Below are 23,292 nucleotides of genomic sequence, written 5' to 3' on the forward strand. Positions count from 1 at the left end.
AACAAATAATCTGTAGAGTGGCATTTTGGTTCTATTCAAAAACAACCTTTTACAAATGCTTTTAACATCTGCTATGGACTGAATGTTTGTGTCCCACCCCTCAAAATGCATATGTTGAAACCTAAGCCCTAAGTGATAGTACTAGGAGATGGGGCCTTGGGAGGTGATTAGGCCATGAGGATGGAGCCTTTATGAATGGGATTAATGCCTTTATAAGAAGAGACAAAGGAGCTAGCTCACCCCTTTTTTACCATGTGAGGATACAAGAATACAGCTGTCTGTAATCTGGAAGTGGGCCCTCACCCAACCATACTGGTACCATAATTTTGGACTTCCAGCCTCCAGAACTGTGAGTAATAAATTTCTGTCTGTTGATAAGCCACCCAATTTATGGTATTTTGTTATAGCAACTCAAGATGACTAAGACAACATCCCTTGAGGTTCTTTGCCTGAATCAATTATTACATGGAGGCTTTCAAAATAGTAATTTATTAATTATACTAGAAGCCCAGTGCATGAAATTCGTGCATGGGGGCGGGGGGGCAGTCCCTCAGCCCTGCCTGCACTCTCTACAATTCAGGACCCCTACATCTTTTTCTTACCTAGCTAACCTCTTCACATTTAAAAAAATTAACTGAAATACCACCTACTCTAGGAAATCCTCTTTGAACAAATCTCTTTACAATCTGTACTAAGTATTTTATAGTATATCATTCTTTTTCTTTAACAGCAGCTTAGAGTGGATGCAATGTGCTTCTCACTCTTGCATCTGAATTTTTTCTTCTTGTTTTTGTAATAGCAAAGCTTATCCAATTTACATTTGCCCTTCAAGGGCTTATATTTGGTTCAGTTTCTAGTTGGCTCCCTGCTTTTTTTTAAGCAATAAATTTGGGTTGTGATAGTAAGCCTCACTTGTCATCAAGCCTGTAGGTCTCCCTGTCTGAATATTTCTATAATACCTATCACTTTAGCATACCAGAGATTGTGTTCATTTGTAGAAAATAACAATAAGTGTCACCTGATCATTTGATCTTCTAGTAATATTTTATAGCAAGATGTATTATTCTAGTAATTTAACTATTACAAAACTGAGGTGTACAGAAATAAATCACATTGAACAATAAAGAATGACTCAAATATCAGAGCATAGTACCCTTAGGGCCTCCCTTGTCCTGTGCCTCAGATATCATAGGATATTACACAGTTCACATGGAACTCAGTTTCCTTTAAAATAGGAAGGGATCCCATACTCATGAAGTAGCTACTTCCACACGTTTTTTTTTATTTAATTCACAGCACATACTCTTAGTACTAATTGTTGGGAAATCATCCTAGCAATTGCTTCTGTTACTCTCTGTATTGTTGCCTTACATTCTGATGTCATTACTGCGCTTTTATCAGAGGAGGGGCTGAGGGAATTTGAGGAAATCCAGACAGAATTCTCCTCCTAAAAGATTTTTCTAAGCTAGAGCCCAGGACCACCGGGCATTTGTCCAATTAAAACCTGGACACACAGGAATAACAAAGGCACTGGTCTCCTACTGCTAATGCCTAGGGATCAAACTCCAGCCTGCAGGAACTCACCCCTGCAGTCAGGACCAGGCCGCTGGGTGGACCTGGGCCGATACTCCTAACTCTGGGGAGAGGGAGACTTCCCGTGGCTGCAGGCTAGAGGCCCCGGACTCCGTGCCACCCACCCGAATAGGTCTATAGTGCAGGCTGGTCAGCATAGCAGCTTCTTCACCTGGGATCACGGGAGGTCTGACCTGGCCTGTTAGCCCCATGATTGCAGAGAGGCCTGGTCTGGCCTGTTCGCCCCATGATCACAGGGAGGCTTGGCCTGGCCTGCCAGGCTGGGGAGCATGGACCTGGGCCGCTGCTTCGCACTGGCGCACACACAAGTGGCCACAGGGTGGGGACATCCACTTGGCGCCTGTGCCTGTACGTCCGGAGTGGCTGGGGGTGTTCTGGGACCCCAGATGCTCAGGGCCTATGTGCAGGCCTACAGGCTAGGAGTGGCCTGGGTCCCAAGGATGTTCCCAGGCCGCCTGTGTATGCAAATTAACTCACCATCTTTGTTGGGTTAATTTGCATACTCTCCTGATTGGCTGGTGAGTATAGTGGAGGGATGGTCAATTTACATGTTTCTCTTTTATTATATAGGATATTTTTTTCTTTATTAGGTGACATTCTTCTATAAATAATTGCTGTAGTAAATACTGTGGTGCTCTGCTCAGATCTCCTCTTCAGGGCCAGTACATTATCCCCAGTTTCTGGGAAAGTCAGCTACTGAATTCACAGCTATGTCTCTCATTGAGAATGGCCCTCAGATACAGGGAACTGCTTCACTCAGGGTTACACACTCACTTCCCACCCCTGCCCAGGAATCAGGCAGTAGTCAATGAGTATCTGATGTCGGAATAAAACATACCACCCATTCTCCTCAATTTACTACAATTCTGAAGGGCTATCCCAGCTCCACAGCTCTCTGTAGTATTGTCTGAGGCCTCAGTTGTAACTGCACTGCAAGTTAATTCTCCCTCTGTCCAATTCTATCTTCTTTAACCTTTACAGATGATTTCTTCTCTGTAAATCTTCCTTATGCAACTCTCCATCTCTGTTCATCTGAAACTCATTTTAAAACAATAAAAGAGCTTTCTCCTTTTTTCCTTTTATCTTTTTGTTCATTTTTAGAGTATCACTATGAACTCATGGATTTTTGTTTATTAAATGTATTACAATAAATTGCAGCTATTGTTCTTTGTGGTGTTCAAATGATCTCAAAAGTGGTTAGTGAAGGTCCTTCATGATGCCCCCTCTGTCCCTTAGACATATCCCATTAGTCTTTAAGTGCATTCTTGCTTTCTAGCAGAATAAGAAAACCATGCTCATCACGCATTCTTCCAGCCCCAGACCCAGAATCTAAAAAACTCTGGTTCCATTTTCATGGGAATGGTGGCAAGAGATCAAGACATGGGCACTAGGGATAAACTGTTTTTCTCTTAATTTCATTTTCTAAATGTGTTTTTGCTACTATACAGAAATACAATTTATTTTTGTACAGAAATTTGACTGTGGTCACATCAGAATTACAATCAAGTTCTCCTGAATCTCAGTCTATATCAGTTAGAAATAGTTTCAGCTGCAAATAACAGAAAGTTGGTTCCCAATTGACTAGGAAAACAATAAGTTTGATTAGCTCATTTAATAAGGAGTCTGTTGATAGCCAGTCTTTGACTGATATAATACTAGTAGTGTAATGATCCTGTCAGGGACCCAGTTTACTATTTAACCACTTGTTAGTTTGTTCTCATGTTTCTTGCCTGGTTCTTACAAGACCACTGGCCTACTCCCAGATATTATCTACATTCCAAGCAAGAATAAGGGAGAATAAAGAGGTTAATGATTAAGTAAAACTCCTTTCCAGGCTTTGCTTGTTTTATTTGAGAAAGATGCCCTCTCTATATAATTCCACTTACTCGTTATTGGACAGAACTGTCACAAGTCCAACTCTTGATGTTAGGTAGGTTAAAAATTGAGCAACTTGGGTCTGTTGGGATTACCCTTTACAAGGAATTTTCGCTTAATTAGAAACCTAACTGCCATTTAAAAACCATTTTCAGTTAGATATGAGTGGTGATCCTGGGCAAGGTTGGTGGCAGGCATAGGCATACATGTGCAATGAAATGGCAAAGGGAAATCCTACAGTAAGGACAGGTACAGCAATGGCGCCAGTTTGTTCCTAATATGTAGGGAAGACAATGAAAACTGTCACCGCTTACCAGGTGCCTACAGTGGCATTAGAGAGAACAGCTGTCTGCTACTCTATGCTGAGTTTTCGTAAGAGCAGGCATCAGAGTTTCTCCCTCGTTTGTGTAGGTTGCTACCCTCCCCACAGCCGAGTGCGGCTCCCAGGTCCTCCCCCAGGACCCTTGCAGGACTGGCCCTGAGTCCCGCCCACTGACCCCTGAGCCTGAGAGGACAGCCCAACTCTGGGGGACTAGCCCTGGGTCCCTGCGCACTGTGAACAGCAGGCGTCGCTATTGTTCTTGTTCGGAGGAGCTGGAGGAAGTGGATAGGGTGGCTTTGGGAGGATGGAGGGACACAGAGTCCCCAGGGGACACTTTGGAAAGGGGCCGTCGGAATAGCCCGCTTGCCTCTCGCCGCCCAGAGACCTCTCCCCCGTCCTCGCGGAAAATGGTGGCAGAGAACCACGTCAGATCCACTGTCCCCTAACGACGCCATGTCGTTCATTGCGGGTGGGGGGACAGGGAAGCTGGGACGCACCGGTTCTGCGCTTGCGCCACTGCGCCCCGACCGACTGCGGGCTCCGGGGTAACAGGGTGCCGGAGCGGAAGTGCTCCGCTGACCCCTGACCCCGAGGGCGTGAGAGTCCGCTGTCTGTTGTTTTCTGCGCGAAGCTGTCAGTTCCTGCGAGCAAGGTAAGGGGAGGCGGACTTGGGGAAGCGCTTCAGGGGGAGGGTGTCCAGCGACAGAGCAGGGCTGCGATGTGTGTTGCGGGGCGGACTGCGGAGTTCGAGTGATTGAGGGATTCATTGAGTGCCTAGTAAATGCCCTATGAGTGGGTACTACGATTATCTTCATTTGATAGAGCGAGAAGAAGAACAGAAAAGCTCGGAAGCCTGTCCATAGTCACACAGCTAGGAAACTGGGGAAGCGTTTCCCTTTTTTTAAATTTGTGGAACTTCAGAGTCCTTGCTAGGTATGCTACCATCCAGTTCTGCCTTCTGTTGATGCTACTGTAACTGGGCCTGAGAGCGTGACTTATTAGGCTACAAGTGCTAAACCCTGTTATTTCAATGCTGCCACAGGAATTGTAATAACGGTTATTCCACACTAAAGCTCCTGGCTGAAACTTTCTTTGCAAAACTGCCCAACAGGGAAGAGCATGGTGACCAAAGCAAAATCATGAGAAAGGGGGGAGGGATGGTGGGGTGAGCCAATGAAGGGCAGAGGGCACAGGGGACAAAGTCAGTGGTTTCCAGCCCCATTGGAACTGACCAGTGCTGGGCTCCTCTCCTCCCAGCCCTCTTAACCCTTGTTGGTCTCTTTTCCTCCAAACCACAGCAAGACATCCCTGTCCTCCAGACTTTTCTCAAGATCTGTCACCTCTAGGGCTCAGTGTGATAATCGGAGATTTGTAATAATTTTTATTTGGCTAGTAATTAATATTCACTGTCAAAACTGAGAAATGCAAATAAACAAAAGCGGAAAGGTGACATCACCATTCAAAGGTAACTGTCAACATTTCAATAAATGCTCTTCCAGACTGCTCTTCCTTAGTACACACATACTGCTTAACAAATGGGATCACACTGCAGTTGCTTTTTGTAACCTGATTTTAAACATGTTAAGAAATGAAAACAGGCCCTAGCTGGATGGCTCAGTGGATAGAGTGTCAGCCTGTGGACTGGGGGGTCCCAGGTTCAATTCCGGTCAGGGCACATGCCTGGGTTGTGGGCTTGACCCCCCAATAGGGAGCATGCCGGAGGTAGTCAATCAATGATTCTCCCTCATCATTGATGTTTCTATCTTTCTCCCCCTCTCCCTCTCTGAAATCAATGGAAGTATATTAAAAAAAAAAAGAAATGAAAACAGGATTCCACACCATTTTTAAAGCCCATGTGGTATTACTATTTGTATTTTTTTTTTCTATTTGTATTTCTTACTTTTTAGTGGAGTTCCACTTGCTGGAGGTTAAGTTGAGTCCAAATTTTTGAATGGTGGAAACAACTACACTAACATCCTTGCAGCTTTGTACTCTTTGTATTTGCTTTTTTATGATACATTTCCAGGAATAAAATTATTGAGAGAAAGGAGGTACCAGGTTATTAATAGCTTCTGAGTAGATGTTTTTAAACACGTTATACATCTGTCCAGGAAATTGGGAAAATTCCATGTGCAAAATCCACAAGTGCTTAGCAACATCTCAAGGGAATAGACTGGCGCTCCAGGCCATGTTTCCAGATTATTCTACCCAGGGTGCAAGGGTGGTTATTGTTAGGCTGATGATTGTGGTCTCATGGCTGTTTTCACTGATCTTGAACTTCCTAATTCTACCTTTGTAGATCTCCATCCTTTGTCCAGAGCAGAACAGAATGGCCATGTCTCAGGTGAGTGCCTCATTTCCCCCCTACTTTGTTTCCAGTGAGCTTCGGGCAGCTTTGGGGAATCTATAATGTAACCTTGAAAGATCTGTTAATCCCTTCTGCTCTGGCTGTTTTCTGTTCAACCTGTCGTACACCTCAGGTTTCTCCAATCCTTGCCCTCCCCCCAAAAAGAATAAGAAAAGATAAAAGACAAATACTTTTCTCATCTTATTCCTCTGAGAAATTCACCTCATCTTTCTTCTCTTCCTTCTCAGAGGAGATTGTTTAAATACTTAGAATCATCTGGCTTCTTCCATTTCTTCACTTCCAGTTCACTTTTGCTTTTTCTTTATGTTGAAAATAATGAAAGAAAATCCATGCTTAATGTTTTAATATTCATGAAAAATAGTAGGCAAAACAGTCCCATTTCTTCTCCCTCCAGTTCTTCCACAAGATGCCCGTTGTTACCAGTTTGGTGATAGCATGGTGTGGATGCATTTACATCAGTTAAATTAACTAAAAACAGATACATATGTAATGTCGTACATGTTTTTGCACCAATGCCATCCAGCTCCCATATCCATCTTGCTTTTCCCATCTGATTATATATTCCAGGTGGTGTTCCTCATCCTATATAATAAAAGATTAATATGCAAATTGTCCCCTCGACAGGGAGTTCGACCAGGGGGCGGGGCCAGCCATCCAACCTCCCGTGTCCCCTCCCCCCGGCCAGCCCAGCCCAATTGGCCCGATCGGGGTAGGCCAGCCAGACCCTACCCATGCAAGAATTCATGCACTGGGCCTCTAGTCAATACATAAAGATTATTTTAGTCCTATTTTGTAGTATGGATGTATCATTTAACTTTTTCTCTATTCATGGATACTTAGGTTTTTAATTTTCTTCTTCTTTTATGAACAGTGCCTCTTAAACAACTTTCTATGTATATATCCAGTAGTGCAGGTATTTATGGAGAATACACCTGGAAGTTGGAATTTTAAATCCAAGGTATTCACACTTCAAATTTGCCCTCCCAAATCCTAGATTAATTGCTACTTTCACAAAATTTTAAAGGCCAGGTCATTTCTATGTTCAACTTTTCCAGGCTCTTGAAAGATGAAACGGAATTCAATTCATTTTATGAAGCCACTTAACCTTACATTTGAAGAAGATACTACGATGTAAATCATAGACCATTTTTACTTAAGCATATGCATACTAAAATTCTAAAAACATATTCTAAATAGAGCATTAATGCATTGAATTGAGCATTTTAAAAAGTAATTTGTACATATGATAAAAATTCAAACAAAAGCATTGTTTAACAAAAGGTGAAAAAGAATTCTTCCTGTTCCCCTGTCCCCGCATCTCCTTCATTTTTATACATTCTTATAGATATCAGGTATGCATATCTACCTATCTTGAAATAAAAATCTTTCTTTCTTTTTCATATATTACAGCACATTCTGGTACTTTTCATGATCGTTTTCCCTTCACTGTATTTGGTCAGCCCCAGGTTTTCTCAAATTGGTACTCTTGACATTTTAGGCCAGATAATGCTATATTGTAGGGAGCTTGAGTATACATTGGAGATATTCAGCAACATCGCTGACCTCTATCCTCTTGATGTCAGCACCCCACCCCACATGGCAATGAAAAATTTTTACAGGCATTGCCAACTATTCCCTGGAAGACAAAATCACCCAGGGTTGTACCCCATTTACAAAATGGCTGATTGATACCCCACTGCCTGGAAATACCATTACATATTTACCTTCTGTGATGTACATTTAGGATGTTTTGATGCCATAAACAACATAGCAATACATATCCATATACATTTCAGTTTATAGCCATAGCTGACCTGGTAGATAACTTTCTAGAGGTGAGAATTCTAGGTCAAAGGCTGTGAATCTTAAATTTTGACAGTTTCGGGCTTCTAAACCAGGTGGCCCCCTCTCTTCTCTAGTGAGGTCATGGTCCCTAGCAACTGAGCTATCATTTGGAAGGAGTGAGAGGAGAGGGTGAGCTGCTCTGAGAACTCCTGCTTCCTGTCTCCTTCTTCTGCAGAGCTAAGTAAAACTGATGCCATGGAATGCCTATTGGAGCCTTGTGGGTGCAAAATGTTTCCTTGAATTCAAGACCACCAGTGTTGGTGTGACGGTATAGGATCCAGAGTGTAAATAAATGGGTTATTGGTCTCTGACAGGAATCCGGGCACTTAGAAAAGTGAATGTTTGTTTGGTGGTGGCTGACCAGGCCAGACACAGACCCTCCGGCTTCCTGGTTTTTGGTGTGTGTGTGTGTGTGTGTGTGTGTGTGTGTGTTTATGATTGATTAGCTAAGAGTAGAACCCTTGGTCGTTATAAAGGAAAAACCCATTGAGTCCCTTCTGTATAAAGGAAAACCCAGTTCTTCCGGACCATGTCTTTCTTTCCTGTATTTCTCCTTTTTGTGTCTCTTTCACTATTCACACAGAACACTTCCCTTCTGCCACTTCTGGTCACCAAATGTGTGGAGGTTTTTCCCCACAGCAAGCACTTCTTTGTCACTGGGTATCCTACAGTCTAACTCAATTTTTTTTTTTTACATTCTCCAATATATTTTATTTTTTATTTTGGTTTTTTGTGTGTGTGACCACAAATCAATCTTTATTTTATTTCTTATTGCTTAAAGTATTACAATACTTTACAGGCATTGCCAACTATTCCCTGGAAGACAAAATCACCCAGGGTTGTACACACACACACACACACACACACACACACACCCCAAAAACCAGGAAGCCGGAGGGTCTGTGTCTGGCCTGGTCAGCAGATTGAGGTAAACAAAGGAAGGTCTATGTTTGGCTTATCACCACCAAACAAACACTCACTTTTCTAAGTGCCCGGATTCCTGTCAGAGACCAATAACCCATTTATTTACACTCTGGATCCTATACTGTCACACCAACACTTGGTGGTCTTGTATGTCTCCTTTTTTTCCCCCCTTGACCTTCCCCTGGCCTCCCCTACCCGCTAGTGTCTGTGTCCATTGGTTATGCTTATATGCATGTATACAAGTCCTTCGGTTGATCTCTTATCCCCCCCAACCCCCACCACCAACCCTCCCCGGCCTTCCCACTGTAGTTTGACAGTCTGTTCGATGTTGCTCTGCTTCTGTATCTATTTTTATCACTAACTACCTGAAGATAGCATCAGATCCCACAAGTTAAGGGCTCAGTCCCACAAAACTGCCCACCACACCTGTGTTTCTGACCAAGCAGCTATAGATCCCAGAGGTTCCAGTGGCTCCCCATCTTGGTTAATTTGCTAGAGTACCTCCCAGAACTCAGGGAAACATAGGCTATGATAAAGGATACAGATGAGCTTCGAGAAGAAGAGCTACATAGGGTGAGGCCTGGGAGGGTTCTGAGTGCAGAAGCTTCTGTCCTCATGGAGTTGGGGTGGGGGTGTCACCCTCCCTGTATGTGGGTATGTCCACCCAACTGGAAGCTCCCTGAATCCCTTACTATAGGAATTTCTTCAAGGCCTCCCCTCATACATACACTCAAATATTAACTCCATTTCCAGCCCTGGTCCTTTCTCTGGAGGATGGTGGTTGGGGCTGAAAATTCCAAGCTTCTAATCATGGCTTGGTCTTTCTTTTTTTTTTAAATTTTATTATTTATTACAAAGGATATTACATATGTGTCCATTTTTTCCCCCCGCCCAAGACAGTCCCCTAGCCTCCCCCATCCCCCAGTGTCTTATGTCCATTGGTTATGCTTATATGCCTGCATACAAGTCCTTTGGTTGATCTCTTATCCCCCTACCTCCCACCCCCGAACCCTCCCCGGCCTTCCCGCTGCAGTTTGACACTCTGTTTGAGGCAGCTCTGCCTCTGTATCTATTATTGGTCAAAAGTTTATAATGGTCTCAATTATCCATGAATGAGTGAGATCATGTGGTATTTTTCCTTCATTGACTGGCTTATTTCACTTAGCATAATGCTCTCCAGTTCCATCCATGCCGTTGCAAATGGTAAGAGTTCCTTCCTTTTTAGAGCAGCATAGTATTCCATCGTGTAGATGTACCACAGTTTTCTAATCCATTCATCTACTGATGGGCACTTAGGCTGTTTCCAGATCTTAGCTATGGTGAATTGTGCTGCTATGAACATAGGGGTGCATATATCCTTTCTGATTGGTGTTTCTGGTTTCTTGGGATATATTCCTAGAAGTGGAATCACAGGGTCAAAAGGGAGTTCCATTTGTTGCTTTTTGAGGAAACTCCATACTGTCTTCCATAGTGGCTGCACCAGTCTGCATTCCCACCAGCATGGCTTGGTCTTTCTAGTGACCAGCCCCCCATTCAGGAGTCAATCAAGAGTCACCTCTTTAGAACAAAAGGTGTTCCTAGTGATTTTATCATTTAGGAAATGATAAGCATTTTAGGAGCTCTGTGCCAGGAACCAGGGAGCAGATACCAAATATATATTTTCTCTTATCTCACAGTCATGATTGAGTAGCTGCATTTAGAACCGTTCTAGTTCTGTAGTCTCTGTGAAGTCTTCTGTGTCAGCCCCAAGGAGAATTTACATCTTCCTCTCCTCTGTTCAGTCTTCTCTGTCACTGTCCTCTGAGGGCTGACAACCCTCCTTCTCTCTCACTTTCCCTCCCAGCTATGCTGAAGCTCCTTCTGTTCAGGAGGTGTTTGTTTTTATTAATCTTCACATCCTTGGAACTTAACTGCTTGGTCACTATTCAATAAATATGGGTTGAAAGAATGAATTTCCAGGGTAAGATCTGTTTTTTCATAAAGCTTAAAATAACTTTGTTACATAAACACTTTATATCCTATACTATGTCAAATTGTGGACAGTGAACAGCATAAGGACAATTATATAGAGGAAGGCAATGCAGTGTGCTGTGTTAAAATGTAGGTGTGGAGACCTGGCCAGTGTGCTCAGTGGTTAGAGCATCAGCCTGCGCACCAAAGGGTGGCAGGTTCGATTCCCAGTCAAGGACAGGCACCTGGGTTGTAGGTTCACTCCCGGCCCTAGGTTGGGGTGCAGGTGGGAGGCAACCAACCGATGTGTCTCTCAGCTAGCGCTCTCTCTCTCTCTCTCTCTCTCTCTCTCTCTCTCTCTCTCTGTCTCTTCCCCCTCTCTCCCTCCCTCCCTTCCACTCTCTCTGACAAGCAATGGAAAAAATATCCTCTGCTGAGGATTAACCAAAAAACATGTGGGTGTGGAAACCAGGCCACTTGGGTTTTAATCCCTAATTCCTAGGTGCATGACCTGGGGTGAGTGTGCCTCACTGTCTTCATCTGTCAGGATTCTGGATGGGAGCAAGGATCAAAATCCTTAGGATAGGCACAGAGTAGGCAGTTGATACAAGTCATATATATCCAGTCCCCCGAGCGCATCACTCTGGGCTAGAGAAAAATGTGCTGTTGTAGGAATCATTGACCTTCAGAGATGTGTTTGTGGACTTCACCTTGGAGGAGTGGCAGCAACTGGACTTTTCTCAGAAGAACCTCTACAGGGATGTCATGCTGGAGAACTATGGCCACGTGGTCTCTGTGGGTGAGGAACTGCTCCATGGTGTGGCTAGAATACCCCTACTCATGTCTCCCTTTCTCGGCTGCTGCATGCTCAGGGGTGTCTGAAGCCCTGAATGAGTTTAGGCCTAAGGCTCACTGTCAAGAATTCATACTCCTGTTTGCACCCGGCACAGTATGTTTGTGCTCTTGCTTTCTATGTGCATGTTCTGCATGAGGGGAAAATAGCTGTGCTCATGGGACGGTCACCGAGGCCAGACCATCTTCACCCTGCAAGGATGGGTCTCGGTTCTAGACTGCCTCCAGCATTAATAATAAAGTCCTGTGTCATTTCACCTCCACAGGATACCTGGTGGATACACCAGATGTGATCTTCAGGTTCGGACAAGGAGACGAGGCCAGGAGGGAAGATGGAGAACCCATAATACAGAGCTGTCCAGGTGAGCATGTGCCTGCCAGTCAGGACAGGGCCAGGAGAACACAATAGAGCAGTGAGAGCTTGGCCTTGGGCATGCCCTTGAGCTCTTCTCAGAGCCCCAGCCTTAAGGACAGGACTCAGATTGAAATGAGTTGCTGTGATATCCACAGGATGCCCCCCATACACTGGTTGCCTAGTGAGAAGTGCTAAGCCTTTTCTTCATCTTTTCTGGCACCTTCAGGGCTTTCCCCCTCTTGAGTATTTATATTTTCATCAGGATAGAAGTAGATGCAGGTGTGATGTTTCCTCTTTATTTGCCATATGGTGGGCCCTTTGAGTCTGAAACTTGGAGTATTGTCTTCAACCTCAGGGAAATGATCCTACCTGGTTTAATAGAATCAGTGTGGACAAAAAGCTTTGCTAATGACCTTCAACTCTATCAGACTAGGTACCCACTTGTCTTTTCCTGCCCTCACGGTGTGAGTGAACAGTGTCAACATTAACACAGTTCTCTATTTTCTCTTCTTATTTCCTCTCAGACTCTTCCAAAACTGACTTGTGACTGCTGGTTTTCATATTCCTCCTCTTATCAGTACTTCCTTCCCACTCAACTCTTTTGTCTTTTGTATCATCTGTTTATTAAAAAAAAAAGGAACTAAAAACTGGAGAGGACATTACTTTATGGTGGCAAGCTTCAGTGATCCATACCTCAGTCCTGGACAGAGCTGCTTTTTTTTTCTTTATCTGTTTGTTTTTGCTCTGCACCCCTAATGGGGATTCAGACACTCTTCAGATGTTAGTTTTCCTCTTTCTCCCCCACTCACAGTGGCCACTCAGTGTGCCTACTCCAAATAAGTCTGTCTAGTTCAGTGATGGCGGATCTTTTGAGCTTGGCGTGTCAGCATTTTGAAAAACCCTAACTTAACTCTGGTGCCGTGTCACATATAGAAATGTTTTCATATTTGCAACCATAGTAAAACAAAGACTTATATTTTTGATATTTATTTTATATATTTAAATGCCATTTAACAAAGAAAAATCAACCCAAAAAATGAGTTCGCGTGTCACCTCTGACACGCGTGTCATAGGTTCACCATCACTGGTCTAGAATTTTGCTACTATTCAGTGTGGTTCATGGACTAGCAACATGGTCAAGGCCTGGGCTCTAAGTAGAAATGCACCTGAAATTGACTGAATCTGAATTTGCTGTGAAAATTAGTGTCAGAGCTACAGCCATAGTGAGATACTGACCCGGCTGATCCCAAGTGACTCCTGGGTGCCTTTCCCAGAGCCCATGCCTACTGAGCAGAGGCAACCTCTCCCTCAGAGCCTTCCCGTGCAGACGTACACCCACCACTCGGTAGCTTCTCCCAGGGACATTTTGGGCTACAATGTCCTCTTCATTGCTCAGTCATTCCCATATCTACTGCCTTGTAGAGATTCACTGGGAGTTCCAGTCTACTAATGGCATGCCTTTTCCTACTTCCAATGTTCCCAGGGATTATAATGACTGTGAGTTCATTTTTATTTCATATTCCTCCTCTTATCAGTACTTCCTTCCCACTCAACTTATCCTGGAAGGAGGAAAAGCAAACTAAAGGCACAGTCCAGCCTTGGAGTTCTGATTCCCTTATATAAAAAGCATACAATATTGCCCTGGCTGGTGTAGCTCAGTTGGTTAAGCATCATCCTGTGCACTAAAAGGTCACCGGTTCTATTCCTCGGCACATACCCAAGTTTTGGGTTCGATTCCAGGCCCAGGGGCATATGCAAGGACATGGATCAATGTTTCTCTCTAAAATCAATGAAAATATTTTTTAAAAGTATCCTTCCTTCCTATATAACAAAAGCCTAATATGCAAATCGACCAAACAGCAGAACAACTGGTGGAATGACCGGTCGCTATGATGCGCACTGACCACCAGAGGGCAGACGCTCAACGTAGGAGCTGACCCCAGCCTGCAGGCCCCAGGCCAGCCAAGGCAAGTGCCAGTGCCCACCCTCCCCCAGATTGCTCTGCATCACCCCACAGAGGGAGGTGACCTGCAGCGGGGCGGGGGGGGGGAGGGCCGGCAAGTGGGTGGCATCAGGCCAGCCAATGTGGGTGCCAGTGGGGGTTCCCCAGACCACCCCGCCGGTTGCACCACAGATCAGTCCTGATCACCGGCCAGGCTTAGGGACCCTACCCCTGCACGAATTTCATGTACTGGGCCTTTAGTAAGATATTAAAAGTAGTGGAGGCTCATGTTATGTAGGAGTTCTGAACAGAATGTTATTCAGAGTAATCCTAGTGTGTTTCTAGTCACACTTCCAAGTGCAGCCTCTTTTCAGGATTTCTGTTTTTAATACTTGGTAGTGTTTAGTTTTGCCACCCTTTTGTGAAAGACAAGGATTTAGCTCAATTACACATTGGCCTTCTGCTCCCCAGCTCCTTCGCAACTTTTAAAAAATTTTTATTTTTAGTTTCTTTAATTTGCTGGTTCTTTATGTTGGATAATTTTGGATTCTATCGTAGATACTGGTGATTATTTTGTTGTTTTAATATTCATTTATCATGTAATTAACCTGGTTAGATTCAGACCACCAGTTTCATCTCACCATCTGAGGGTGTTGGTTACAGTCAATTCAGTTTTCAAAGCCTTCACTGTGCTCCTTTGGATCTGTGTTGTGTATGAACCTTTCAAAAGTTAATGTAAGACTTGAGTGATGGTTTAAGTCTTTGTACAATTTTCAAACCCTTCACTGTCCTGCTTTAGGTCTATGACACACACATGTTACTCAGGTGTTAGTCTCAGACTTGAGCTGTGGTTTAAATCTTAGTTTAGTTCAGTTCTTAAAGCTTTTGTATGAAGCTTTGCTTTCCTTGCATGCACAGCTCTTAGATGAGCTCATGTCTTAGGGAGATTCATATGCCATTGGGACAAAGTTTTGTGAAAAAAAAACTGAGTGATGTATGGGCTGCTTTTCCACTTTCTGGTTCACCTTCAAGTCTCCCCGCTTTTGTTTACTTGTTAGAATCCTCAAGTAGTTGCTTTACATATTTTGTCCAAAGTTTTTAGTTGAAATAATCAATAGACATACTTCATTGTAGCCAGACATAGAAACCTCAAATTCATTAATTCTAGATTTTATCTTTATCTCTGTCCTTTTGCTAGTTTGAATTTAATTTTCTCTTTTCCTGGTTTCATAAGGTAGAAGCTTAGATCATTAATTTGATAGCTTATTTTTCGAATATGATCATTGCAAATGCTATGACAGTCTTTAAGAACTGATCTAGCTATTTTAACACCTTTGTTGTATAATTGACATACAAGAAATTTCACATATTTAAAGTGTATAATTTGATAAGTTTTGACATGTACACACCCATGAATCTATCACCACAATCAAGATAATGAAGTCATAGATGAGTTGGAAGTATTTCTGCATCTCTTCAGTTCTTTGGAAGAATTTGTGTAAAATTGGTGTTAGTTTTTACTTAAATGTTTGATAGAATTCTCTAGTGAAGGCATCTGGGATTGGAGTTTTCTTTGTGGGAAGGTATTAAATTACAATTTCAATTTCTTTAATAGATATTGGGTTATTCAGATAATTCTTGAATTAATTTGGTAATTTATATCTTTCAAGGAATTTGTTCATTTCACCTAAATTGTCAAATTTATTGGCATATAGTTGTTCATAATATTCCCTTATTGTCCTTTTTATTTTTGAGGGTCAGTGGTAATCTCATTTTAGTTTTTAAAAAGTCTAATTTCGTGTAGTAGTGAAAACTATGAACTTCATTTAAAGGGAAATCTTTCCCCCTTTTCCCCTCTTGAGTCCTGCTCCCCTCATTCCCTCCCTGGACAAACAATATCACGAATATGGTGAGTATCCTTCTAATCCTTGTTTTTATACTTTTACTACATATCTGTCATTAATATAACATTCTTTTTGTAAATTTACCAGATTAGTGTTCTCAAACAATAGGCGTCTTTCTACAACTTGCTTTCTGTATTCAGTGTTGCACTTTGAGCTTTACCTATGCTGATATGTTATATTTACTAGTTCATTCATTTTAACTCTTGTATAGCATGCCAATGTCTGAGTATCACAGTTCATTAATCCATACCTCTATTGGTGAGCATTTGGTTGTTTCTAATACTTTGTTGCCCTTCTTGTACATGTATCCCGACTCACATTTGCAGAATTTGTCTATGGTGTAACTACAAGTGGAATACCTGGTAGGGTATGTACATTTTCAATATCACTAGGTGTATTATGTCTTTTCTCTCATAAATAAGTTCAGTTTGCCTTGTGTGCTTAAGAGTTTTGCATCTATGTAAATGAAATTTCTTTATAATATGCTCATATTCTGACCTTATTTGCTTTTGGCATTAAGTTCATTCTGTTTCGTATAATATTAAGCATTGTTTTACTATAATGTTATTTTCAACATTTCTCTCTCATTTTGTTCTAATTGTCTTTTGAAAGCAAAGAGCTGATGTTTAAAAATACAATTTAATATTGTCAGCTTTTAGTTAATATTTATTTATTATGCTATTACTATATTTGTATTTCTTACTTGTTTGTATTTTCTATATAGCCTGCTTTTTCTTTACCTCTTTTTTTCTGCTTTTGCTGTATTTTCTTTACCGCCCTTTCCCCCTTTGGCCATCTTCCTCCTGAATATTTCAGGTACCAAGCATTATTCTTAGCCATGCTGTGGTAAATTCTCTGTCTTTTCTTGTCCAAAAATGTCTATATTTGTCATCTTTCTTTGAAATAATTTATCTAGGAATAGAGTTATAAAATGTAGCTTCTCTTAGGACTTTGAAAATATTCTTTAATATTTTTGCTTTTTTTTTTTTAACCTAGATAGGGGCTCTCAAGATCACTACCAGATTCAGATATTCTTGAGAAGGACGCATGGGAATCAGCATATAGTTGTACTTACAGCTAAAATTTATTACAACGATGAAGTGAGCATATATAATTAGATCATAAGGGGAAAAACAGTAATAGATTCTGGAGGAATTCATGTATAGTATCCCTTATGCTTTCTCTCTCCCATGAAAGGTCACACAGGGCACACTTCTCCTAGTAGTGAAATTCAGAAACCTGTGTGATGTTTATGCCCAGGGAAGACTATTAGAGGCTCACCACCCTCAGATTTTCTTAGAGGCTGGTCAGATACACAAACTTGGCTTAGCACATACCAAAATTCCAGACTCCCAGAAGGAAAGGAAATGTTCAGCATAAATCACAGGGTTTGTACAAGCAGCCTTATCTCTTAGGGAATGGTGGGGACATTCCTGAACTCCAAATTCCCAAATGTCAGCCAAGGGCCAACCTCCCAAGGAGGTCTTCCTAAGTATAGCATTCTCAAGGCTTCTTTGTTAACCTATGTCTTGGCATATTGCCTCTCTCCATTTTCTCTATTCTTCCATTTGGATTTTCTATTAAACTTATGTTGAAACTTACCATTTCTCTATTTCTCTTAACATATTTCTCTTTTGTTAGCTCTTTATGCTACATTTTTTGTGTTATTTCTCAAGCTGTCATCTAATTCATTAAATCTGTCTTTATCTGTGACTAGTTCAACCTCTCTAGTTTAACACCTATATATTCTTTTATATTTATACTAGAGACCCAGTGCACAAAAATTTGTGCACTCGGGGGCGTGGGGGGGTCCCTCAGCCCAGCCTGTGCCCTCTCGCAGTCTGGGACCTCCTCGGGAGATGTCCACTTGCTGGCTTAAGCCCGCTCCCCAGGGGGATCGGGCCAAAGCTGGCAGTCAGACATCCCCCAGTCACTCTGCTGTTAGGGTCAATCTACATATTACCCTTTTATTATATAGGATTCCCAAAAATTTCCTATTTTTCAACCCATAGTCCAATTCTTATCTGACTCTTTTGTATACTTAAAATGTATTTATTTTAAAATCCATATGTTTCTACTAGTTATATTTCTAGGAATGAGCGAGTATCTTTAAATGTATCTGCTAATTCTCTCTCACAATGATTCATTTCCTTGTGAGGTTTTTAATTGCTTACTGTGAGCTCTTCAGTGAGAATTGGTTTTCCATAGATGGGCTGTGAGCCCTAAACTATAAAAACATAACAATATAGGGTATGTACATTGTTGGAGAGTTTTGGAAAGTTTGCCATTGCTACTAATAACAGGACCAATTTTCAGGTTAATTTTTCAGATTGTTGTTGCTGTACTACACTGATAATCACTTGAATTGGGTTACAGAACTAGGTTTTTTGTTTCTTATACAATAGAGGCCCAGTGCGCACTGGGGGGGAGGGGGTCCCTCAGCCCAGTCTGCGCCCTCTTGCAGTCTGGGACCCCTCAATCTTTACCACCTGCCTGCTCGCTGCTCCTTACCACCACCACCACTACACTTGCCAGCCGTGAGCCTGACTTCTGGCTGAGCAGTGCTCCCCCTGTAGGAGTGCACTGATCACCAGGGGGCAGCTCCTACACCTGCTCCCTGGTGGTCAGTGCACATCATAGCGACTGGTTCTGGTCGTTCTGCCATAAGAGTCGCTTAGGCTTTTATTATATAGATAATATCCTTATTTTCAATTTCCTTGACCAGTGGGGAGTCCTTCTAGTTCCTGTTAAACAAGCATGGAAACACCTTGTGATTCCAGCTTTAAGCGCAAATTACATTCCTGAACATTTGTGCCCTATGGTCTGGAGTCCCCTGCAAATCCTCAAACCTTAATTTCTGTTCATCCCACCACTTTAAATTCCCACTTCACTTTTCACATGTAATAAGTTTATTTTCTTGATTTTTAGCTTGACTGTGTTTTAAATTATTTTTGTTAAATATAAGCCAGCATTTCTTTGCCTTTTCATTTGGTAGTGGTGGGGGAGCATAGGGAGGGTCCATCCACATCAGCTCATATCTATTGATAGGAATTCTCAGTGGGATGTTTATGAATTAATTTTATCCTAGAACATTGTAGTAGGAGCATTTACAAGTTTGATGATTTATTGCATTTTGTCCCCCTAGAATTCTGGAAAGTTGATAACCAGAAAGATAACCACAAGGAAAGCCAAGATAAATCTCTGTGGCAAGCTACATTTATACACCAGGAAACTCTGAAGGATGCGAGTGACCAAGAAATAAGAACATGCGGAAAAATTATTTATCCCAGCACAGACTTTGTTTCTATAAGACAAAGACTCCTTAAATATTATTCATGGGAAAGATGTCCAAAACATAATTTGAACTTTCTGAGTCAAAATAGAAGCTATGGAAAAAAAGAAAGATGATGAATATCAGGCATATTGGAAATTGTGCTTCTGTTCTAATCTTGATAAAGCTCAACCTGGAGAGAAAATCTTTGAACCTAAACACCATGGAAAAGCCTTCCACCATAAGCAAGCCCTTAAAAGTCAGAAAATTCAAACTGGGGAGAAACCCTATGAATGTTCTGACTGTGGAAAAGCATTTATCCAGAAAGGAAACCTTGCTGTACATCAGAGAACTCACACTGGAGAGAAACCTTATGAATGCTGTGAATGTGCAAAAGCCTTCAGCCAGAAGTCAACCCTCATTGCACACCAGAGAACTCATACAGGGGAGAAGCCCTATGAATGCAATGAATGTGGGAAAACCTTTATCCAGAAGTCAACTCTAATTAAACATCAGCGAACTCATACAGGAGAGAAACTATTTGTATGTAGTGAATGTACAAAAACTTTTAAGAGTTCATATCACCTTATTAGACATGAAAAAACACACATTAGACAAGCATTTTATGAAGGTATCAAAAGCCTTATGCATCAGAGGATTCACATGGGTGAGAAACCTGAATGCAATAAACACAGGAAAACCTTTTATAAGAAACCCACCCCCATTAAACATCAGAGAATGCATACAAAAGAAAACTTTTGAGTGTAACGAATGTGTAAAAAGCTTCAGGGGAAAGTCAGACCTCTCTGTTCATCAGAAAATTCACACAGGAGAAAAACCCTATGAATGTAGCATATGTGAGAAGACTTTCAGTGGAAAATCACACCTCTCTGTACATCATAGAACTCATACAGGAGAGAGACCTCATGAATGCAGAAGATGTGGGAAAGCCTTTGGTAAGAAATCGACCCTTATTGTACATCAAAGAACTCATACAGGAGAAAAACCCTATAAATGCAGTGAATGTGGGAAAGCCTTCAGTGAGAAGTCACCACTGATTAAACACCAGAGAATTCATACAGGAGAGAGACCCTATGACTGCAGTGACTGTGGGAAAGCCTTTAGTAGAAAGTCAACTCTCATTAAACATCACAGAATTCATACAGGGGAAAAACCATATGAGTGTAGTGAATGTGGGAAGGCTTTCTATGTGAAATCAACTCTCATTGTACATCATAGAACTCATACGGGAGAGAAACCCTATGAATGCAAAGAATGTAGCAAAGCCTTCAGTGGGAAGTCAACTCTCATTAAACATCAGAGAAGTCATTCAGGAGATAAAACCTCTTAATATACTTAAGAGTGGGGTAACATCACTAGCAGTTATACTTCATTGTATATCAATTCATCCTCGGGAGTAACTCTTAAAGGTCAGAAATTCTTCATATAGTATATAATGTTCATTTAACTTAATAAAAAGTATAATTGCAGAAGCATATAATAAATGTGATCAATATTTCACCCAGAATTCTTATGCATGCATGGCAAATTGTATATCAAAGAATTCAAAAGTGGCAAAACTGTGTCTTGGTGTTGGAAAGCCTTTGGAGAGAATTTAAATGCCATTGCTTATCAGAGTATTTATGCTGTGGAAAAACTACAAATTTAATGAATTTATAAAACTGTTAGAAATTATGAGAGAAATATGTTCCAAACATTGTGGAAAAGGTGCAGAGGCTGCAAATAAACACTCATTAGTAACACTAAGATATATTCATTGTGGAATAGAGTATGACATTTTTAAAGAACAGTACAATAAAGCATAAAATATTAATCCTAGTTAGGGCAAACTTCCAGTGTATTTCTTAGTGAGAAAGGATGAGTCAGCATGATCCATGAGAGAAGATCAAACAGAAGATCCTCCACATATTTATCAGTATATTCAGTGCAGAATTGCAAACACAGAAAAGACAAATAGTAAGCTTTGACACAACTTGCTTAGGAACAGCGCTTACAAGAATATTTTGTCTTTTAAGAAAGATTAATCATTTTATGGTTACACTCGAGGCCCGATGCATGAAATTCATTCAAGAATACATCTTCCTTCCTCCGGCTTCTGGCACCAACTTCCCTATGGCATCTGGGACCCAGGCTTCCCTCCAGCCACTGGCAGGCTCCCAGTACCTGGGCTTCCCTCACAGCCCTGGCTTTGTCCAGAAGGTCGCCCGGAAGGACATCCGGTCTAATTAGCATATTACACGTTTATTATTAAAGATATTGTGAGGCAATGAAAGATTTTTAATTTTTAGTGTATCTGCCATCACAGCAATATTATTTAAAATAGCAAAAATATTGATTATTCAATGATGGGCAATTGATTAAAGCTATATCAAAAAGGTGGAATAATATGTACCAATTAAGAATTATCCTGTTTGGGGGGAATGGTCTGTTAAGTGAAAAAATAGATTATAAAACAATATACTGCATGACTTACATTGTAAAGAAATACATAGAGGATGTATATTCACCAGTTATATAAGTGATTCTGGGTGGTAGAAATATAGCAGTTTTATTATGAGTAAAATTATATGCACATATATAAGTAAACATATTTGTATTATATTAAAATATATTTTAGGGCTGTGTATATGTGTCTAGGACACAAAGAACAAAAAACTAGGAAGGAAATACTCCAAATTATTAAGTTATTTATCATTTGGGCATTGGGATTATTGATTTTTAAAATGTCTTCTCCAGAAACTACCAGTTGTTTAATTTTGTATATACTTGATTCTGTTTTCCATTTATTTTCTCATTCAGCTTTGTCTTTGATATATGACATCATTCTCTTAAAAATGACCTAATTTTCGTGTGTGTGTGTGTGTGTGTGTGTGTGTGTGCGCGCGCGCGCATGCGGGCACGTGTGTATTGCCTATTCATTTTCCATGTGATTGAGTCTATGGTTTTGAGTATGTATTTTGGGTCTTTAGAATATGTTTCCTGTTATTTTAATATCTGGAATGTTATTTTTTTGATAAAAATAAAACATCTCCATAGTTTTTTAGTTTGTAACCACCAAATCCTGTGACATAATTTATCAGCTAACAAATTTTATAGGTTAGGAGAGATGAATGGTTGAAAGTAGCACAAAGTAATGAGAAAACTGACTTCTGACATCCAATAGAAAGATAGAAATCTCATTTACCATGATATTTGTGAATGCTCATATTCCCCTCTTTTCCGTGTCCTATTGTCAGCAATTTTATCAGGTACACCCCAGGTGACCCCAATAATTTCTGCCCTATATAATGCTCTCCCCTTGAGTGTGGGCAGAACTGAGACTTGCCCCTAGCAAATAGATTATGGCAAAGGTGATGGGATGTAGCTCCATTTTGGCAGACTAGAGAGTTTTTCTTTGCTGTCCTGATGAAGAAAGCAGCCATGCTGAGAAAAATCCATGTGGCAAGGAACTGCAGTTGGCTTCTAGGATCCAAGGAAACCCTGAAACCCTGAGCTAAGACAGTGGGACTTGAGTGGCAAAACTATTGAGATAAGAGAATTGAAGAAAAATAAGACCAATGGATTGAGCTACTTTTTCCCACAAGGAGCTCAATGGTTGGTAAATGGCATGAGACAGATTCAGAGATGCACAACAGCCAAGTTCCTGAGAAACTAGGAGCTTTCCACAGAAGTATGTGCCAAGGAGATCAAAATTAAAGTTCAGATCCCATCAGTGATGATAGGCTCTGGTAAAAACCACAGACTTTCAATTGGATCTTCTTTTAAATATATATATTTGAAAGAATTACATATGTCTCCTTTTTCACCCCATTGATCCCTTCTAGCCTGCCCCCTTCCCCCTGCCCCAGACCTTCACCACACTATTCTGTGTCCATGGTTATGCATATCCCAATATATAAAAACCCAGGGTCCATAACGACCGACCGAAGGCTCGACCAAACACCAGAAGTCAGTCCTGCAGTCAGTGCTGGGTTGCTGTGGTGACCCAGCACTGACTGCCGCTGAGGGTGCAGCGACCCAGCACTGACTGCTGAGGAGGCTGCGGATCAGGCCCGGAGAGAGAGGCAGGG

General features: G+C 41.4%; 1 protein-coding gene across 1 annotated transcript; it reads left to right on the forward strand.

Moving 5' to 3' along the window:
• Positions 1-4,378: 4,378 nt before the first annotated feature.
• ZNF674 (zinc finger protein 674) lies at positions 4,379-20,694 on the forward strand. The gene is given in 7 exon segments (XM_006753320.2): positions 4,379-4,442; positions 6,090-6,134; positions 11,550-11,676; positions 11,996-12,091; positions 19,076-19,320; positions 19,322-19,956; positions 19,958-20,694. Coding segments are annotated over 6 exon segments (1,713 nt in total). The 5' UTR covers positions 4,379-4,442; positions 6,090-6,119; the 3' UTR covers positions 20,553-20,694.
• Positions 20,695-23,292: the final 2,598 nt, after the last annotated feature.

The sequence above is a fragment of the Myotis davidii genome, unplaced genomic scaffold (genome assembly GCF_000327345.1).
Source record: "Myotis davidii unplaced genomic scaffold, ASM32734v1 scaffold411, whole genome shotgun sequence".
Classification (NCBI taxonomy): Eukaryota; Metazoa; Chordata; class Mammalia; order Chiroptera; family Vespertilionidae; genus Myotis; species Myotis davidii.